This window comes from Dermacentor silvarum, chromosome 9 (assembly GCF_013339745.2).
Source record: "Dermacentor silvarum isolate Dsil-2018 chromosome 9, BIME_Dsil_1.4, whole genome shotgun sequence".
NCBI classification, from domain to species: Eukaryota; Metazoa; Arthropoda; class Arachnida; order Ixodida; family Ixodidae; genus Dermacentor; species Dermacentor silvarum.
The window spans coordinates 46,750,079-46,771,592 of record NC_051162.1 but is presented as its reverse complement, the minus strand read 5'-3'; the positions used below and the strand labels follow the sequence as shown (position 1 = coordinate 46,771,592).

The window sequence follows — 21,514 nt, the reverse complement described above, 5'->3', positions numbered from 1 at the left end:
ATATGAAGTGCCTTAAGAACGGTAGGAACGGCAATAGCGATAGAAGCGGCAATTTTGACCTCTTAACAGTTCACCTGTCTTTCTGGGGAATCATACTCGAGAACAACCTAATTTTGTTTACACCTCTAGAAAAATGCCGAAGGACAAAGGTACCTTGTTATTTATATTTTTGAAATTCTGCGGTTTTACGCCGCAAAACCACGACATGATTACGAGACACTCCCTTTAGTATTTAGGAGCTCGGTTTTTTTAACGTGCAGCTAAATATCAGCACACGAGTGTGTTTCCCTTTCGGCGTAATCGAATACCGCGGCCTGTTGAACTCGCGATCTTCAGTTTACGTGTGCAACGCTATAGCCACTATAATCGCTAATTAAGCTACCACGCCGGATTTTTTTAAGCATGGGCTACGAAAATTTGACAGGGCTTACGGGATAAATATTAGTATTTGGAATTGCTAAATGCTGTTGTTTTTTGGAGCCCAAGGCTGACCTCAAAAAGACCCCGTACCAGTTGTACCGCATTCTGTTAGGCGAGGAAGGTGCGAACATGAACGGAATGTTGCGGTACGTTTCTTTTCTGGTAGAACACTCCATGTTGAACTGAGAATATGGAGCCAGATCTGCCAGATATTCTTCTAAAAATTATAACTCAATAAATCCTCATTCTGAGTCAAAGGAGCGTAATATTTATTGTTGCGCTTCGTAGAAAATAAAGATGCGGTTGTGTACGTGGCATTTCGATAAACTGGTAAGCAAGGCAGCACTCAGAAATGAATGCTATAAGGCTTTTTTGTATCACTTATTAGCGCACAACTACACAGCACACGTGTGTTAGCGCTGCACAAACCCGCAAGTATCCAAAAATTTCATGCAAGATGAGAGGTTAGTCAATGGGCTGTTCGTCTGATTTTCTTCCTTCTGATCATTTCCCTTCTGGTCTTTTTCCTTGTGATTTGTTTCCGTTGGTGGCAGTTCCTCTTTCACGCAGGCCCCGTTCCGGCATTTCTGGAAAGGACAAAAAGTTGATTTGTGTAAGCGAGTATATTGCTTGAACATATTGGCCGGCTACCTCATTAAAGTGCCGAGTCATTCGACATTTAAATATTACTTATTCATGCCAAGGAAATTCTGTTGCAATGACGAATTTCGTTCTGATTGCCATTGTACTTTTATTCGAGTTTGCCAACCAATGATTGCACCATTTGTCATTCCAGCAGAATTGTTCTTTCCAAAATAAAATTGTGAGCAATATTATAAAACGGCAGCTGACTTGACTTTGTCAAGTAGCGCAGCTCGAGGCCGAATTTTCGATAACATATTATCAAAGTGAGCCTTGCGCACCTGCGTGAGGTTTGCGGTTTCCGAGCAGAAAACAAAAAGACTAAGAACCGTAAGTGTAGTCACAGTTTTCTAAATCTTAGTGGGTTTGTTGTTTTCTCACTTCTAAGCACCCAACATACTTTTTCTCCGCAAAGGCCTGAAATTCACTTGTCTAACTTTGCAATTTCTATTTTTGCATGGTTGTGCAGCTTCAACTAAGGCTTCAGCTAGGCGCGAAATAAATAAACTTTTTTGCGCAAAGGGTATTGCCGTTTGTATGCTCACAGCAACTCATCAATGCTTTATTTGCTTATGTGTGCATCCGTGGTACATTTGTCTTACAGCACTGCACTGGCTGAGCTATTTAAGAACATTTTGATGCAGGTCCCGAACACTGACTCGGGCTTTCATTGCGCTCGCAATGAGCCTGGCTGTGACCTTTGAGTCTGTTCATTAAACATTGCCGTCCTTGCAGAATTTTGGGCCTGTGCCACCTGTCGGTCTACAGCAAAGCAGGAGTAGACAAACTACTAAAGAGTGGTGGTAGTCTTAACCGATTAGTGCATGTTATACGGCACCTCTCTGTCTATGGGAACACGGTGCCTATGGCAAGCCGCCCCACATATGCGCCAGGTTTTCTGTCTTCTCGACACTGTGAAAGTCTGGTCAACATAGTTGCCAGTGTATAAGGACTTCGTTTATTAAGACACCTACCTGCGGGACAGCTAATTGCATAATCAATGGGTGGGGAGAGGTGTCAAATTAATTGCAAGGCTGGTCAGTCATCGCAATGCCAGAGAAAAAAGATAACAGGGATGGTTATTTAACAGACTAACTGATGCTACATATCTTATTGTAACGACAATGAAGTGATGGATCAAAGCAGGCTTAAAAATGTGTCATGGGTGTTCTCATATTTCTAAGCATGTCTTGTGATAGAAATCACTTGTAATAGAAACCAGCCGTAATTGGTGGCTCCCACCAAGAAAGTACCAAAGAAATAAAAGAAAATAAACTTTCTTGCCGAGGCGCGATTACAATCCGCGCACCCCCATTATCAAGGCGAACGTCGTAACCATTAGGCTATGCAGTCACGCTTTCAAAGCATGCGTTTATGCGAACCATATCATTGCGTTCGAGCGTCGTCGTTTTCATCTGCAGCTGGCGCGGCGCCCGCTCGTGCGCTTTGCGGGGAAGGGGCTTTGTGCGCTATGAGAGCGAGAGAGAGAGAAAGACGCATTCACGGAGCGGGTCTGCTGGAACGCGTTGTCAGCACTGCAACGAGGTGACGGTATTGCTAGCTGCGCTATGCAACGCGTAGTGACGGCCGTAAGTCCGACATGCGCGAAAAGAAATGATCATCATCATGAGTAATAAGATGAAAGTTCGCGCGCACTTCCGCAAAAGCTGGGCTAAGGTCGCCCAGCTACGCTGTTTCAATAGTTGTACGTCCAAGTGGAAGGTTCAGCGTTGTTTTTGTTCTTGCACAGAAACTATATAGTCTTCAGCCACATTTAGTAAAATACTACCCTGCATTGCCTTAACAGTGTACACATATAGCAAGACCAAATAACCGACACATATGAAAGGCTGCAATAACGTAATTTATTCTAGCAACACCAAATGAGCTCCAGAAAACATGTTTGCAAGAGTAAGGCGTAGGCTAAGGGAAGTAAAACTCGCCATTGCTTCCACTTATTTCCTTCATGCATTTTAAAAGCAGTATGAATAATCTGCCACAGGCTCTCGCATCATTAGTTCGGCATATCATTTCAGAAATTAAACATATTTTTTATCTATACTACCAACTAATGCGGACGCTTCCGAACGTTGCAGCGATAAATATTTTAATACGGAATATAAAAAGTCGCCGTTCACCTGAAAGGCGAAGCATCAATTGCGATGGCAAATTAGTAGAGAACTATACGTAATAAAGGTAGTATTTTTGTCGGCTGCATAAACTTGGACTCATTCGCTTACTAAGTAAATTAACAAGCATGGTGTCAGCGCGCAAGCAAACATGAATAGATCGCACTCGATGGCCGCAAGCAATCGCTGTCGAAACACTGGCGTGAACAAGCGCGGCGGCAACAGCGAGCGAAGGTTCGTGCGGTCTATCGCTTCACCGGAAACTGAGCGGCGAAAGCACATCGCATACAAAGGTAACAGCCGTCTGGAGATCACTTTCGAGATATGGCCCGGAGCCGCGCCAAGTACAATTACGCAGTTGCTGACAGAGTAGAAGCCGCAACACCTCCCTCCCGCGGTGCCTTCCCGCTTTCCCCCTTTCGCGTGGGAGATTGAGTCGCCAGTTTCCCTAGCGCCCGGTCGCAAGATACGCGTTTGATGCTGCAACTGAACATCTCCTCCTCTACCTCCCTCCCTCCCTCCCTCCCTCCCTCCCTCCCGTGCCCCCACAGCCTGTCACACGGATGAAAAAGTCGCGTTTGCTCTCCGCCGTGCATTCGCTCTCGGTGAAAGCGCACGTCCCTCTTGCGCTATACAGCATACGATGTGCGGCGACGATTTTACCTCTTGGGCTTTATATTGAACCTCGTGGCGACGGCGAGGACGACGCCGATGGCAGAAATCCGCTTGGAGTCTCCGCATAATTGCTATCGCAATAACAGGAAACGCCGAAGCAATTATTTACTCGAGACATTTTCGTTCCAGCATATAACAAAATTCAGGTGTATAAATGGCACTATCCTTGTAGTCATTGCTATGTATTTTTTTTCCTAACATCCCGCGGGCTTGATGAGAATCCTAGTGAATGAAAAACTACGACATCTTAAACTGCAAAGAATAAAAATAATAACAGTAGCTACCCTGTCTTCGCAGTACCTACACGGTTCTTAAACCCACATTTTCAATCCAGCTATACAGCGGATAAATTTCCCGAATTACGAAAGAAGAAGAATTAAATGTCGGACTAAATATTGACAATCAAAAAGTTTGTTTGAAGGATGCTACACAATTTTCTTCTTCCATGTCATGATCACCCATGTATGTGTCGCTCGACTATTACCTATTGTTATACAGTACACCTAGAAAAGCTTATAGCATTCTTGTAGTACGTCATTCTGAAACCATATAGACCAGCGCGTGTATATGGCTATCCCCGCTACATTTATTAGCATGAATATGAGCATTGTACAATTCAATGTTTCCGAGATTCAACATTAGGATGCACTGACTAGGGGTGTGTACAACATGTAGTCGTCAATGGCTTTGCCCTATTTACCTCCACAGCAATTTCTCACAGAACAGTAGCGGCGCTTGTATCAAACATTTAGGCATGATCATAAAGAACAGTTGATCTTCTCGGTCCTTCTTGATCGCTTTATATGTCCGGAACAATTCAAGTGGAATTCATGACAATTAAATCTTGCTCTGGCAAACCATCTGCGTTCGACTGCGATCTTCACAATAATGAACTACTTCACCAAGCTTCATTTGACCTGAAGCGCTAAAAGGCCAATCCAGGCCGGGCTTGTTAGAGACCCGAAAAATGGGATCCATGTCAGGTACGGCACAGTTTTAAGAACACTGTGCCAGGCGCCTGAAAGCAAGAGCAAAGCACTACTACGCTTCGGCACGCCCCGAGCCTGAAAAAATGGCCATTGTCATGCTCGAACTTGCCTCTATTCATTAGAAAATCGTTAACTGTGTGTACGAGGTGCTATTCAAAAATTCCAGGAATTCAGTCGTATTAAAATGTTCACCATAACACCTAATCAGCACTGCGTCATTCGAAGTAGTCCTCTTGAGCATGTATACACCGATCCCAGCACCGATCCACAGCAATTTCTCACAGTACAGTAGCGGCGCTTCTATCACACATTTAGGCATGATCATAAAGAACAGTTGATCTTTTCGGTTCTCCTTGATCGCTTCATATGTCGGCGACAATTCAAGTGGACTACATGACACTCAAATCTTTCTCTAGTAAACCATCTGTGTGCAGCTAGTATCTTCAGAATAAGGAAAAACTACATCCAGGCTTCATTTGACCTGAGGCGCTAAAAGGCCACACCAGGCAAGGGTCCTGAAAGCAATGGTATAGCACTACTAAGCTCCGGCACGCACCGAGCCTGAAAAAATGGCGTTTGCGTGCTATAACTTGCTTCTATTCATTAAAACATTGTTAAATGTGTGTAGCAGAACCTTGACAGAGTCAACAACCTATTCAGGATAAGTCTAAGGGAAAGAGTACAGTGACACCCACTACGTGATGCGAAGTGATGTTTACTACGCACAAATATTGCTATTACAGCAATGAGCTTTTTGCTTCTCTGGCCAAGTATTCAGATGCTGAATGTTTAATTTTGGCAGCATCACCTTGAAAATGTTCCTGGCTTTATAAATTGTTATTGTATTCTCAAACTGCCTTAGCCAGATGGTAAATAGATTATTGCATGAGATAAAAAATGCTTGGCGCTCCGTGTCTTGACATTATATTTGTTAGGACTAACAGGATTGATTCAGTACTCTGGCTTGGAATTCGTACAAGATGAACAGCCCACTGTATTGCACGTTTTATAACAAAATACATTGTATAAAAGTGGGTTCACGTGAATGCAATGCTTCTGCGAAGTCAACGGCAATGCCGTGTAAGGGCGATCTTTCTGCAGATAGCATGCTCAGCGGCTGTGTCTATCTAAGTTTTACGTGCTGCGTAGATGTCAAAAATCGCTTAGTTCAAGCTTATGGCTTTACCCAACAGACGTGTTCATGAACTCTAGCAGTGTTCTCTGAGGTGACGAAAACACATCGCATACTCTTCCATGCAACAGCTGTCGATGCGTTGCGCGCATAATCTTATCAACCAAGTGACTGAGTACTTGCCGCAATAGAGGATGCTTTCTCGTACGAAAGTGCGACAAGTGTAACACGAGTGCGAATCAAATGATGCCGACTTCCGGGCTGAATTATTCAAGAAACGCAATGCGGCATTTTACTCAAAGCTGTATTCTTCATTATTCATTAGATTGTAGCAACCGAACGTTTCTTTCTCGTTGTGCACCCAAACTTTTCTCCTTTTGGCGCCTCTTCAGCTGATTATGGGCGTCCTGAGATATCGCGTTGCTTAAAACTGAACTGCAGTATATTGACGTAACCCAAAACAGCTTACAAAATATAAAAAGTTGACGAGATCTATCTAGTCACTGCTGTGTGCACAACGAGCGCCGTTCAACACTATTGACGTTAGTTACTCTTATTTCATAAGGTACTCATTGTTAGGCCATATATGCGGGTAATGTACCAACCACTTGAGCTGTGTCTACCACGCCCGTGTCAACATATCTAACAAGGCTGCGCACCTGAGAAGTGTGCACTCCTTGAATTTACTTGCAAGGCGATGGCCTCTAGCTTTAAGAATTAATGTCCAAAATGTACCTTACAGCCGAACGCAAGGATTTCTTGGCGCCATCATTGATAAAGACCTGTCTTGGAGCCCTCACGTCCTGTACATGAAAAAGCGTTTGGATGCCGTTGTGAAGATTCTAGTGTTTCTCGGTGGGAAATCCTGGGGCGCAACAGTACCATCAATGCTGCAACTGTATAAAGCGCTATTCTGGGACTTCCTGCGGTACAGCTTACATGTATTAGGAAATACTAGCACTACAAATATCCGCAGACTTCAGAGTGTGCACGTCAGCGATTCCGACGGTGGCCATTGCTTGACACTCCCCTTTGACAGTCTAGTTGCTACAGATGTCCTGAGGGCACACATCAAACATATGACTCGGATTCCCTCACACCATCGTGCTAGCTTACCAGCGCATAGGTCACATTGAACATTTCCCAAAAGTGTTATAAGATTTCAGCACTTCTTTCCTTCACAATTCACGCCTGCTACACGATTATCAGCCCCATCGTTGTGCCTTCACCGACCGCAAGTACAGTTGATAACTCCGGCCATCAAAAAGAAAGCTGCAGTGCCGTTGCAAGAGTTGAAGCAAACAACATTGGAACACATTTACAACGTCCATAGATTGTGGCAACATGTCCACAAAGATAGTTCGGTAAAACTGAAAAGCTTTGCTGCTACAGCCATCATCCTGGCAAAATGTGAAGAAGTGAAGATAAAAAATACATTTTTACCATTTCGACGGGTGCAGAAGTTGCGGTACTCCGTGCTGCAATTCATTTCGTTATTCATAAACCACCCACAGTGATTAGTGATTCAGTGCATACAAAGCCGAATGCGCCACAGACCCAATTGAGAACTGGCCTCAGAAATACAGCCATGACAAGGACGCAACATAAGCTTTCAATGGCTTCCAGGGCATTTAAACTTCAGCTGGAATGACCACGCCGACGAAGCCGCTCGATCTGCACAGTAAAGTGGTCAATGCGTCTTCATTCCACTTTCGCGAACAGTCGCTGGGGCTGGACTGCGACTGATATCCCGTGAATGTGTTTTGCCCTTGTGAGACTCGAACTCTTTCACCATGTAACGTTTGCATTCTTTCCATTCGGATATACGGGTGCATCTACCGCCTGAATTGCCATGACGTGAACCAACCATGCTGTACCGGCTGTGGCTAGGCGTCGCATTTACAAACTCATATGCCTTCCTTATTGGAATGGCCAACAACCCAATTTGTTACATGTGCAACAGTGATGAGAAGCTCACACGGATTATTTGTGTCTGCCCGAGCTATAATGCCGAAAGACAAGTGCTCTGCAGAGTGTTGGACCATTTGGACAATCGTCCAATAACGCAACTAAAAGCTCTAGGTCAGTGCTCCGACAGAACATCCACGCTGAAGGTTTTACTCGCGTTACTAAGGTTCGTGCGGTCTACGGGCCTTCACGATAGACTTTAAAAACGCCGCCCCCTTCCGCTCTACAGAGTACGTGGTTCATTTTTGCTCGTTTCTCTTTCTGTCTCTCCCACCTTCCACACTCTCTTTTTATCCCCCTAACCATCCCCCCGTGCAGGGTAGCCAACCGGAATGACATCTGGTTAACCTCCCTGCCTTTCTATGCATCCTTTCTCTCTCTTGGGCCAATAAGTTATGCCAACTTTTCGAGTAAACAGGTAAGCTGGACGAGTTGAACTCCGAGCCGGTCACCACTGACATCGAACAAAAAAATATGTAGAGTAAGAATAACACACACACACGCACACATACACGAGCGCAGTATGTGTGTCTTATCCCTCTACGTCTCATTAAGTTCGAAGCCGTTCCATCAAAAATGTCCAATCAACGAGCCCGCCATTTCCTTATGAGCTAGAAAAAAGCAAGATTAGTTCAATACCTAAAGAAGTGGTTCCAAATTCCTGACATAGCCGATACGTGGAAGCAGATTTGATAAGTACGTACGAAATTACATACATTTCAAGGCAGGCGATCCTTTAAATTGTGAGTCTACGCTTTACTTATTTTCAGATGAAATAAAGCGCCACCATATGAGTCAGTGTACATGCCTGAAACAGTGGGGAGCTCAAACGTTTTACTGATACCTGGTTTATTGATGAACATCGTTCTATCTTTTTTCTGTACCTGGACTTCAGATACGGTGCTTTGAACGCCGGGTTATTCTCCTCCTCCACCTCATTGATAGGAGGCGCGAAAGATCTACCCGTACTATCGACCAAAAACATTTACGGACCACGGGATCTTAGAAGAGGCTAAATATCCTAGCAGCCTTTAAAAGTAGCCAGTAAAACCGTGCATCACAACTTTTTTCGAATATACCAGTAGAGATTGGGAATGATACCAGGCTGCGTTTTGAGGCTGCGGAGATAATCAGCTTTCTGTCAAATTTCTTGATCCGTAAGTTTTGGTCAGTACTACATACATGAAATTACTGCTAAAGAAAGCAGTTGCTGGCCTGAAGAGCACACGTTTTCTTGTGCGAGTGGGGCTCCAGTGACGTTCTTCTGCCACTTTTCATCACAACCATGAGGAAACTTTTTTCTGCCCACTGTTAATACACTATGACGTTTCCAGAACAAAACATATTGTTTGATGAACCCTCAATGATCTCTAGACATATTTTGGAAGAAGAATATCCTTTCAATAAATCTTCTCGCAAGAACTTCCAATGCATGCATTTTTAACTGAATTTGGTTCTTACAGCTTTGGTATGATCGTAGAGAATAGATTACGTATGGCGAAATTGTACCTAAAAATCGCAGCTTCACTTTTTTGTGCCCTTTGATAAAAACGTCCCAACTATGTCAGTACTTCGGCTTTATTATTCTCCACGCGATCCGCCTTCCCAGTGTCTTGCTGTAACTCAATTTGATACTATCGGTGTCATCTTAGGAAGCTGGATTCTGAATGTACACAGCATGGTAGTGTTAATCTCACTTTTGTTTGCTGCTCTAAAAGTGGCGCTTGCCCCTTCCGAGAACACATTGCGCACTTTCATATTTTTTCTATCAATATTTGCTATTTTGCGTGCAGGAGACGCATCATGCTGGTAGAGTTCAAATACTTCTTGTTGGATGGTCTCTGAGGTGTCTATTCAAAATGATTTCAATCGCAGCAATTATTGGATCCGTGCACCTGAAGCGCGTGACGTCGCGGTTAGCTCTTTATAATTCCATTCCTTTGTTTCCGGCTAGGTGGGTGTAGCGAACCGAGCGCCGGAGGAGGAAGGCGCCTGGATGTGGACCAGAGAATCGCCGTGAATCGCGCCCTTTCCGTGTGTGCTTCGGCGCCGCGGTGCTCTCTGTTCATGCTCGCAGAATATATAGGCTTGCCCGCAATCGGCGTTCGGGAAATGAAACATGCCTGCAACTTTTACTTTTGGCGGAATTCTAGGTACTACGCACTCCATCTTTGTACATTGCTCAACTTAATTTTTTCTCGCGTTGCCCCTTGCATACAGGTGGTATATACGCAAATAAAAATGTAACAAGAAATAAAGGCAATTACAAAGAGGCTAGGAAAACACATTTTACTGAAATGCTGGTGGTAGCAGTCAGCCGGTGCTTCAATTCGCACAAAGACTCAAAGAGTGCTATCTTTACGTGGCGTACGCTTCGTTCAGCATTATGGTGCATGGAAAAGGTAGCAATAACAGCAATTTCACTTGCTTTGTGCTTAGGCTAAAAAGTTTGCGAGGGAGATGGGACGTCAGATAAAAGCAATGATTACCATTGAGGGATCTCCTTCGTTGCAGGGGGTACCGTCCGTTTCGCCAAGGACAAAAGAGTACAATTGGTCACTGTAGCAAGAAAACGAGCACAATCCGTACGTCTGTTGGGAAAAATGTTGAAATAAGAAATCAAAATGTTTCATCATTTAAGTTAGCAACAGTTAGCTCCAGATACATTATTGCCTTAATTTATTATAAACGTAAAACAATTAAAACGATATATTAAAGGTGTAGTATACAGGATTACTCACTGCCTTCGGCACAGCTTTTTTTTTACAGAATAATTCATTCAAACAAAGTGCTTCATGTTGGGAGGAAAACCGAAAAGTCACAGGGTAGCGGCTTGAGCTGCTTGGTGTCTTGTTCTTTCTTTAATAAAAACCGTCATATCGCGCACAATCCACTAAGGAGAAAACTCGACAGACGAGAGCGCGGAATACAATTATCCAGTGTAATTGATCGCACTGAAATATATAATCTCATGCTAAAGGAGGAAAAAGTGAATTGTACAAATATGTTGCTACCACAACGACAAAGGCAAATGACAAAGTTAGCTTGATACTTGCGTTTCATTTACAATGAATCAGTCGCACTATTTTATATTACAATGGATAGAGAGATAACCAACGTAATATCCATCACCCTGTATGTCGAAGGCATTTCTAATTTAGCGCCTGGTTGCCAGTGAGCAAAGCAATCAACAGCTTAATTGGGCAACCGGTTGTGGCCCTTGGTGGTAGCAGCGCCCGTCGTGGAGTTTCGCAGGTCCTGAAGCTTGGTCCCAAGTTTTGCACGCATCCCACACTTGATATGACGCCGATGCTAAGCCTTATTAAACAGCAGCTGCCGACAAAAACTCAAGGCTATGACTTGTTACACTTAACCCGTAGTTGAGAGCCTACCCAAGAAAGTCAATCTGTGCAAGACGGTACATCTGCGGCCAGTTGTGTCAGAGCTCAAAGGGGCGAACTTTAAGCTTCCTCAGTCGGACCAGAAGGATGTGTGTCTGTTTTTTTTTGTGCCCTAGCAGCTGTACAAAAAAGAGGCCATTCCAGTGACAGAAGGACATTTTAAAGAGCTCTAGGATGTTGCACCGACGAGGCTGAAGAACAAAGCACCAAAATATGTCAAGTAGCTGGACTTACAAAGTTGGCCCCTGCATTGAGGACTTGTAAATGCGCCAATCTACCCTTATTTTTCACAGCGAAGACACACAAGGATATATGCTATTTAAGGTTATTTTAATACGCAGCAATCGGCTAAGGCTACGAGGCAGGCATTTGCAGACGCATGTGTCGGTAATGGAGGTCGACAATCTGTTGCTCGTTAAGAAACAACGGCTCATGTTGGAATTCATTAAGAGAGATGTCCTTACACGACTTTAGATAGACTACCTTTTAGGAGTCATCATCATAGCCTTCGTCACATTTTTAGACTGCACAACCATCAACATCCGCCCACAAAAGGGGCAAGAAGCAGAAACAGGTGACCAGGAAAAATAGCGGTAACTTGCCAAGGACGACGTAATCCTTCAAGAACGAGAAGGGCGCATTGAATCATGGTTTGCTACAGTTGTTAGTAACATTTCATAAGCTCGATTTGACAGGTTACCGTTACTGTGACCATTGCTGTAAAGTTCAGATACGTTCACGACTGCATGGATATTTATGACGATTACGACGAGTGGGAAAGTGTCGCTTAAATTTTTAATTTCTTCTTACCATGGATGGTGGAGCTCGAATTGAACTCGGAGGCTCCGGAGAGAAGCAAATAACTTGAGATGTATAAAAAGTTTTTATTTCATAGGCTACAATTCATAAAGCGCCATATGAACGCTAAATTATTTATTCGCAAGGTAAATTAGTGACCTTTCTTGATTGGTTGATTACGCATTTCAATTTCAGGAGCGAATATTGTCTGCTGTTGGAATAATCCAGCTAAGATACAATTACGCTAGGCGCCCAAGACGGTTTATCAAAATTATATATTGTGTAAGAAAAACACAAAATAAATTTCTTCGACAACGAAAAGCTTTGATAGAGTTTCACTTATTCTTTAAATTGAAAAAGTACGTGACAAATATATTCACGTCTCTTTTAAGTTTCACGCATGCTACTGGTGAAATTTACTGTCACGTAATTCAAGAGCAATGTGGTGACTACAGTTGGGCTGTAACGCAATAAATGTTGTTATAAAGGGATGCTGCGTCATATCCTGAAAATCGCGCGGTCGGTGATTGAGTGTTTGTTTTCCATTTTTGGTATTCCTTATCTTCTCTGTTTGCAGCACCCACAACAGCGGTTGAGATGCACTCTGCCTCACAAATATTTTCTTACAGAAGGAGCTGCTTGCGTCCGCTTCAGTAAATGGCTCAATATTTTCACTTCACTCCAGAGGATACTTAGCACAAGCTGCGGGCAGGTATTAAAACAACGCTACGATTTTGTGAATGTCTCAGTCTTTCGTGAATCGTAGGAAGGCTGCTGCTCCTCATCTTGTTAAGGGAAATAAGTAAACAGAGTTCGTGGCAGATTTCAGAGAAACGTACACTCGAGAAACGATACGTCGATAGGCGCAGTGAGTGTAAGAATATGATAAAGGTGACAAGGACCAGCAGCGAACCGTGAAAAAAAAAAACCAATGCGATTGTTTAGACTACTCAGAAGGCACTTTGCCGCGGTTTCACCTTCACACATTTTTAAAATTTTATTTTTTCAAATACTGTTGGCCATCTTGGCCGTAACAGGGTGGCTACAGCGAGCTTGTACATAATTTAAATATTGTAAACTCCTCACAAACGTAAATAGGACATAAAGCAATGAATGTTGAAAATACAATGCAATAACCACTAAAACAAATAACCAAATACAAATACAATACTTTGGCTAAGAAATACATGTTTGTAGCATTGCGACCGTGATATCGCAAGCAATATAAAATAAAGACTACAGTAAGCATTCTAGAGCAGTGTTACAACGTTTGCACGACACCACTAAGATTTCATTTCATAAAAGGTTTTTAACGCGTTCCTCAAAGTCTTCAATGCTACTCGACTGCACAACAGACGCCGGCAAACTGTTCCATTCGTTAATCGTTCGCGGAAAAAAATTAACAAGCGTACATGTCCAGATATGCTTTTGGAATTGAGAACATGCAATGATCGCTTGACCTGACGTTTCTAGACTGCCTGGAAGCAAGAAAGAGTGTGGTTTCAATATTAGAGTGGCCCTTTCATAACAAAAAAGAAATTCAAGTCTAGCCAACTTCCGTAGTTGAGCCAGTGGAGGCAAATAAAGCAACCGAAGCATTATAACAGAGTGAGTATGATGATACCGGGAAAGAATAAACCTTGCGCATTTTCTCTGTATCTTCTCAGTGCGGTTCATTATGCCTTATTGAAACGGATCCCATATGACACTGGCATACTATAACGTCGGTCTAACGTGAGGAAATACGCTAGTAGCTTGACGGGTGTTGTTGCTAGCTTTAATTGCTATGCGCAAAGCTGAATTGCTACAGTCGACGCTTCACGTTTGCTAGAAGGTTTTTAGGAAAGTTGTGTTTGTGTACGGCAAACACTCTTCCAAATATTTATGAGCGCAGCAATACGGTGCTCTTCGTGTTCCTTCCAATTTGCGAGTGCATGCTCGAAGACTCTTTTCTTTTACAAGTCGAGCACCTTCTCCGCTTTGTACTGACTGCAGATATTCTTTCAAAGCAGCGACATTTCAGAGGTTAACTTTTCGAACAAAGTGACGACAGCGGGAACGTAATGGCGAGTAGGGTGCTTCTGTAAGAGACACCATGTTGGTTTCTGTGAAAATATTGTGTGTGCGGAGTGACAAGGACCTTTGTTTTCTAGCAGCAACAATATTCTCATGCACTGCAGATTAGACAGTTTTCGCAGAACATTCTGCTTCCCTTTTATAGCTAAGATGAAGCTTGACTATAAATTCAGTGCAGGTTGTCTAGCCAGTCTGGACAAGTTTTCGATGCCTAATCCAGTGATTATCGGGAAATACTATTGTTACAACCTCAGCAAGAATTGAGACGCACAACCATACTGCTGGCGTGGCGGAGAAGCTCTGAGGGGCCCGCCTCGGCCCTACATCTCTTTATTGTGTGTACAAGGCTCGCGCTATAGGGGGCACCACCAATCGGCGTCCTATATGTAACACTTCCCCACCCCAGACAGTCTCTAGGGCGAGTAACGAGACACTGGCTTCCTCACACGTCGGAATCTGCGTAGCAACGGCGAAGAAGCAGTGGCTTGAGGAGTGTCAGGTGAAGTTCGTGCATTGGGTACCGGCGCCGCTTCAAAATTCGTTGGTGATCCTTCACTGCTCACTTGTTCAGTCTGTGTATCAGGCGATGGCTACGTTGGTAGCATACTGCTTGGTGAGCTAGAGTAACGAGGATGAGAACGGTCATCTGGTCGGAGCTGGTCACCATGCCGATCACTGCTTGATCCATTTTCGAGTTCCACCTGAACGGAAGACGAACTTGTTGGCCTAATAACAGGCTGGCAACCAAGAAGGGCCTGGTCTGAAATTCTTGACGAGGGCGTGCGAACCAGGCTGTGGCAACTGAGCGTGACGTGCTCCTTTGTCCTGGTGTAATTTCTGCTTTAGTTGCTTCAACACGACATCACCTCGATGATCTGGGCACAGGGCCTTAAGTGGTGTTCGTAGTGTCCTGCCCATAAGTAGTTCTGCTGGGGTTCTGCCAGTCAGGCTGTGAGGTGTTGTCCTGTACTGAAATAGCATTCAGTGAATCTGGGTCTGAAAGTCGCCAGATGCCGACTTTTTCAGCTTCTTCTTGACCAATTGAACAACGCGCTCGGCAGCACCGTTTGATGTAGGATGATAAGGTGGCCCTCTGATTCCTCTGATTTGGTTTCTCTGCAAAAATTTCTGGAATGTGACACTAGTGATGCTGTGCCATTGCCTGACACAATAATGTCAGGGATGCCATGAGTGGCAAAAACTGCTCGTAAACAGCTGATTGTGGCATCAGAAGGTGGTGATGTCACTGGAATTACCTCAACCCATTTTGAGTAGGCGTCTACAATGACTAAGAAGTAACGTCCCTTGAATGGGCCTCCGAAATCGACATGAAGACGTGACCATGGTCTATCAGGAAACGGCCAGGGTGTAGACTGCACTGGTCGGCGCACATGCTGATCAATCTCTAAGTCTTACTCTAAGTCTTGATATTCCTGGCACACCGCACATGATTTCACTTTGTCTGTCATGTCATCGTCGACACCAGGCCACCATACATGGCTTCGGGCAAGAGCTTTCATTTTTTCCATGCCAGGGTGACCCTCATGAAGGAGTTCAAGTACTTCTCGTCTAAGGGACGGGGGAACGACCACCCTCATTCCCCAAAGAATGGAACCGTCCTGCAGGCTGAGCTCATTTTCATGACTCTTGTAATGTCTCCATTCCGGCTCATGGGGCAGCTCGCCACCATACAGCAAATTGTCACGAATCCTTGACAAAACGGGATCTTTGCTTGATGCCTGGGCAATGGCTGTGGAAGACAAAACGCGGGGAAATTTGCCTTCCAGCATAAATACATCCGCAGTAGCTTCCACCGGAAAAATTCTTTGCTTTCCAAGGGCAACCGGCTCAGTCCGTCCGCATGACATATGGTCTCTCCTGGGTGATAAACCAGGGTGTAGTCATAGGCAGACAACATGAGGGCCCACCGTATAATTCTTGGAGAGCTGCGATCTGGAATGGCCTTGTCATGGCCGAACAGTCCGAGTAACGGCTTGTGGTCAGTGACAGCTTCAGAGTGCCTTCCCCAAAGGTACTGCCGGAACCTAGTGACACCAAAAATGAGTGCCAGTGCTTCTCTGTCCAGTTGACAATAGTTTTTTTTCGGCTCTTCTAGCAGGCGCGTCTGCATCTGCGTGTCCTTTATGCCGCATACGATACGGTCACGAAGCAGGTCCTTCAGACATGTGCCGAACTCGCAGTGTTCTGAGAGATTTTGAGGGCGGCAACGAACTCGCTCACTGATTCACCCTCTTCCCGAACGCGACTATTGAACTTGAATCGACTCACCACTATCGACAACTTTGGCGAGAAATGGTCGCTCAGCGTCTTCAGGCAGTTTTCAAGCGTAGTCTCAGTCGGCTTATTCAGTGCAAGAAGGCTTCGCAGAATCGAGTAGGTGCGTGACCCGCAGCAACTGAGGAACACCGCGCGTTTCTTGGCGTCCGGCACCTCGTTCGCCGCGAAGAATTGCTGCATGCGTTCCAGATACTCTTGCCAGGGACAACTAGCTGGATCGAATGGGTCAAGGGAACCGTACTTTGGCATCTTGTAATTATGGAGTTTTACCCTCGTCGCCAAATCTGTTACAATCTCAGCAAGAAATGAGACGCACAACCATACTGCTGGCGTGGCGGAGCTCTGAGGGGCCCGCCTCGGCCCTACATCTTTATTGTGTGTACAAGGCTCGCGCTATAGGGGGCGCCACCAATGGGCGTCCTATATGTAACATCTATTAACATGTTTTTATCGGGCAATCGACTTGCGTCGCCTATTTTGGGTAGTGGAGACAGTGTGACATACGGACAAACAAGTATCGTACCCAGAAGTGACTACCGACGTGAATTACGGGGCACTTGCCAGATTTGCTTCCCGCTAATTTTAGTCCCTCTCTTGCAATATAAACACAATAAAATGTCGTGGTTTCGACACGATTGCTGAAGTGAAGCACTTACGGCGTATGGTACTTATTTGTAAAGGAAGAAATTCCAGGATACATTCGCAAACATGTAGGAACATAGCAAGCGCTGTTTTTAGGCGCGTGACAGCGTTTGAATGTATATACAATGTTTCTTGAAAACCGAGCCACTTTCTAAAATGTTTGATACAACTTCATATCACGCGTAACTGTATCACTACAAATCGCAGGCGTGATGACCTAATGTCGTCACAAAAGTTTTTACAGTTGTTTGCTTTCATACTGCTCTAAAGGCACCAATTTATGCCACATTCTATGCAACACAGGGACTCTTTATTAAAATATTAAAACTTTGAGTCCCCCATATGCGTTCACATTGAGAATATCTTCAGAACGCGGTATTGTCAATAGCACAGGCAAATGTACAATTTTAAATTGAGCTGCAGTTGTGCTGTTTACATTAACCTGTGCGCCAGTCATTATAAAGTTTCACATGATAATAGAATAATCCCAGAGTTATAAACTTCCTTTCCTTCGAATTAGTGCTAATAATGACGCCGTTGTCATTCATGCAAACAGCTTTTACAAGCACATTATTATTTATCAGGATATCGAAAATGTACACACGCGTATTGTGCTCAAACTGCGAACAAGAGACAAAGCACAGTATGTGTAGCTAGCTCGTCCTGTTCCTTTTTCACAATCAGTAGCACTGAAACCTGATTTTGTCAAAACTGTATCGCGCATTATCGCCTGTGTATGTCATGAACTGGATATATATCTGTTCATTGTCAAAAAGCACTGTGGAACGTAAAATACTGGACATAAGGATTGATTCAACAAGTTATCTCACCTCAGTACCCAGGAGTTTCTCGCCCCCAGGCAAGAGTCTGGTACACTTTGCAGCTCTTTCTTCTTCACGTTTTGGATCGGTCGTTATGGCCGGTACGTAGTCATCTTGGAACAAGCACTTAGCCTGCGGGGTGCTGTGCAAATGTAACAAATAAGGTATGTCAAAACTTCTGAAACTACTTTTTTCTGAAAAAAAACACACACCATGTGTGATTGCAATATGTGGATTCCTCCTTCCTCAGTTTTAGGTGTTGTTATAACGTGTTGCACTTTATTATCATCGTTATATAAACCATCAGCAGGGCAGTGCAGAATTTGACCATCGCAACAACCGGAGATGGCTATAAATGAAGCAGTTCCTCAGAAATGATGAATATAGTCGTCATTCTTCAAGTCCCGCTCACCGTATCTCTCGGGAACTTCACTCCTTTGCGTGCACGCACCTATCGTTTGTTGCCATATCCAATGAAGACTACCGCATCATAGTCCCATTCTGCCTTTACTGACTGGCGCCAACAGCTCGGTATTTGCTTCTTCAAACGAACATGCTACCTGCACAGTGCCTCTGCAATTGGAATCTATTTCGGAACAATGGGCGGCTGCAAAGCTCCCTACCATAAGCGCGGAGGCATGCTCATCTACTTACCCGGCTGGACGACAAGAGCGAGCCGCCGCTAGCGACACGTTTAGCACGTGAACAATGGCATTTGCAGTAAAATCGTGCTTAAATGGTATCCATCGGGACAAGCGACGATCACCGTGAAATATCTAGCATGAACGTGAGCTATGCCAGAGAACTTACTTCGACCCTGCGCATTGCAAGACGGCATTGCCCATAGCTTAGCCTCGCCACCTAAACAAGGCGAATGTCTGTTTTTTAAAGCGAAGATTCATATGACTAGGCGAAATCGTACATGGCTAGGCGAAATCGCCTCTGTACAGAAAACTATCATCGTCAGATTGGCTCGAGCACCGTCATCTTCTTCTACAGCTGGCTCGCTGGTGCCCCTCGGGTGGCGCTCGTACTCGTGCTCGGCACGCGCTCGTCGGCGTCTTCTGGTACTACAGCTTGCGCTGCCAATCATAGTTAAAGCATAGAATTTCACTTCTCTTCTGTCGCCGTAATAGGGTGGCCGCGTTTGCAGGGTATGAGCCATTGCCTAACGGGGTATGATCCATTCATTCTCTTACGTAACGGGCATATTTAATTTTGAAGCAATTTATTTTCAAAGAATCGCAAGCGGCAATGATGGGCGAATGCTGCTAACCACGCCGCCGAGCAAACTCGAGACATCGAACGCAAGCGACAACGGTAGACTGCGGGCATACCTTCAGTGACGTCGTTCTCTCCAATTGCAGTCGTACGTGTGTGTAAGCTCATAATTGATAAATACTTTAATGAACCCTCAGGATTAACCCACTCATAAACACCATGGCCGCAAGTGTATGTTTTGCTGGTTGACCATCTTCACGGAGTGCAAGGACCGACGAATGTGTTCCTCTGTTCCTGTTTATAATACTATGACTGGAAAGTTAGTGATATCCGAAATGTTTAATTTGCGTCTGCTATATATATATATATATATATATATTGGAGTGGGGAAGAGAGTCCGCAGCCATTGAGGGAGGCGGACGAAGCCCAGCAGCCCGGAGAGCGCGAGACAGCGACCGCCGCTCTTGAGCCAAGGCTGTTGCGTAGCCCTAACTGATTTGAGAATATATATACACTACACTATATATATATATATATATATATATATATATATATATATATATATATTGTAACGGAATGAGAGACACAGAGACAGCACCCGTTCCTGGGCCAGCTGTTCTATTATCTGCCAACTTCCTCTTCTTCCACCTCGCTCTTCACCCAAGCAGCCTAGACACGGTGCCATACTTCCACATCACACTCGGCCACGCTGCGGACCTCGCAAACAAAAAAGAACCGACAGTTCAGTCCACTCGGCGTAATCTTTTCTTGAGGCACGACACGTGCACGGCGAAGTTATTTCTTTTCCGCCGGTCAAGTCCAAAGCTTCGATCCGAGGTGCTAACGCGCCATGTATTATGTCCTATGCGCTCGGTGATGGTGAAGGTCCCCTAAAACTTTGCTAGTAGCTTCTTGCCTGGACAGTTGCCACCTCTTTGCACCCACACCTCGTCTCCGATGTTGTACGCAGGGGCAGGTCGACGGCGGCGGTCATAATAGCGCTTCTGTTTTTCTTGCGCTTGTGTGGCTTTTTCTTTCGCCGCAGGTCTGAACTTCTGGCAGGCGACTGTCCGACTGTCAAGGCGTGTGACGCTAACAGGAGCATCTAGCCTGAGGACCGCTTTCAGCTGGGGAAGCTTTCCATATACGATTTCATACGGCATCAGACCAGTAGAGGTCTGCAGCGCTGTATTGACCGCATAGACAGCTGCCGGAAGGTGGACGTCCCAATCGGCCTCTCCTGTCCGTTCTACTTTTGTATATGGTACAAGCCTTGCCTGAATGCTCTGGTTTGTTCGCTCAGTGAGGTCGTTTGCCTGGGGATGAAACGCGGATGTATAATGATGCTGCACTCCCGTCGTGGAAAGGTACTTTCGTAGTTCCCGACTGCGAAATGTTGTGGCACGATCTGATACCAATTTTTTTGGCAAGCCATGTCTCCATTCAAACCTGTGTTGCAGAAAATCGACTAAATGAGTGGATGCCAGGGATGGTGCGGCAGTCACTTCCAAGTATTTGGACAGATAGTCCACAGCTAAAATGATGTAGCAGTTGCCAGCACTGGAGGTGGGTAGCGGCCCTATGTAGTCGATGCCAACCGTATTGAAGATGTCTTCGGGTATCTCCACAGGTGTTAACAGCCCAGGCTGGCGCCCCGGCAGTCGCTTAAACTGTTGACACGCTTCGCAGCTAGCAACGTAGGAGCGCACATTGCTTTGCATCTTCGGCCACCAGAAGCGTTCTTGTAGCTTGCGGAGCGTGGCTCGTTCACCAATGTGCCCTCCTTCGGGGGTGTCATGAATGGCTCGCAGTATCTCTGTGCGAAAACATTTCGGAACGGCCAGCAGGTAACATTCTTCCAAGCGGTCCTTTTCGCCACCAACGACGGTACAATACACCATTGCGTATTGCAAACATCGAGTTTGTTTTTGTGCCAGTTACGGAAGCAATAATTGTCGCGAAGCCTTTGTCCTCTTGTTGCGCTTTGGGCAAGTCTACTTGGGCAAAAAAGATGTGATTTTGCCTGTTTCGTTCCAAACGTTCGAGGGGATTGCGGGATAAGGCATCGGCGATGTTATTCAAAACCCCGGCACGATGACGCACGTCGAAATCATATTCTTGAAGCGTGATAATCCACCGGGCGAATTTGTGCTTTAGTTGTTGCTTAGAAAACATCCACTTTAACGCAGAATTATCAGTTACCACGGTAAATCTGCGCCCGAACAGATAGTGTCGGAATTTGTCATCCACGCTCCACACCACTGCCAGACATTCCAGATCATTCGAGTGATAGTGGCGCTCG

At 44.9% G+C, this 21,514-nt stretch overlaps 1 protein-coding gene across 1 annotated transcript in view; it reads right to left on the bottom strand.

The window, feature by feature from the left end:
• Positions 1-822: 822 nt before the first annotated feature.
• LOC125940173 (uncharacterized) overlaps positions 823-21,514 on the bottom strand; it is a 79,943-nt gene continuing 59,251 nt past the window's right edge. The window contains exons 5-7 of the mRNA XM_049655959.1: positions 18,001-18,133; positions 10,445-10,546; positions 823-1,007 (exon numbers count right to left, since the gene is read on the bottom strand). Coding sequence (XP_049511916.1) covers positions 834-1,007; positions 10,445-10,546; positions 18,001-18,133 — 409 coding nt within the window. The 3' untranslated portion in view covers positions 823-833. The remainder of the gene's footprint in view (positions 1,008-10,444; positions 10,547-18,000; positions 18,134-21,514) is intronic.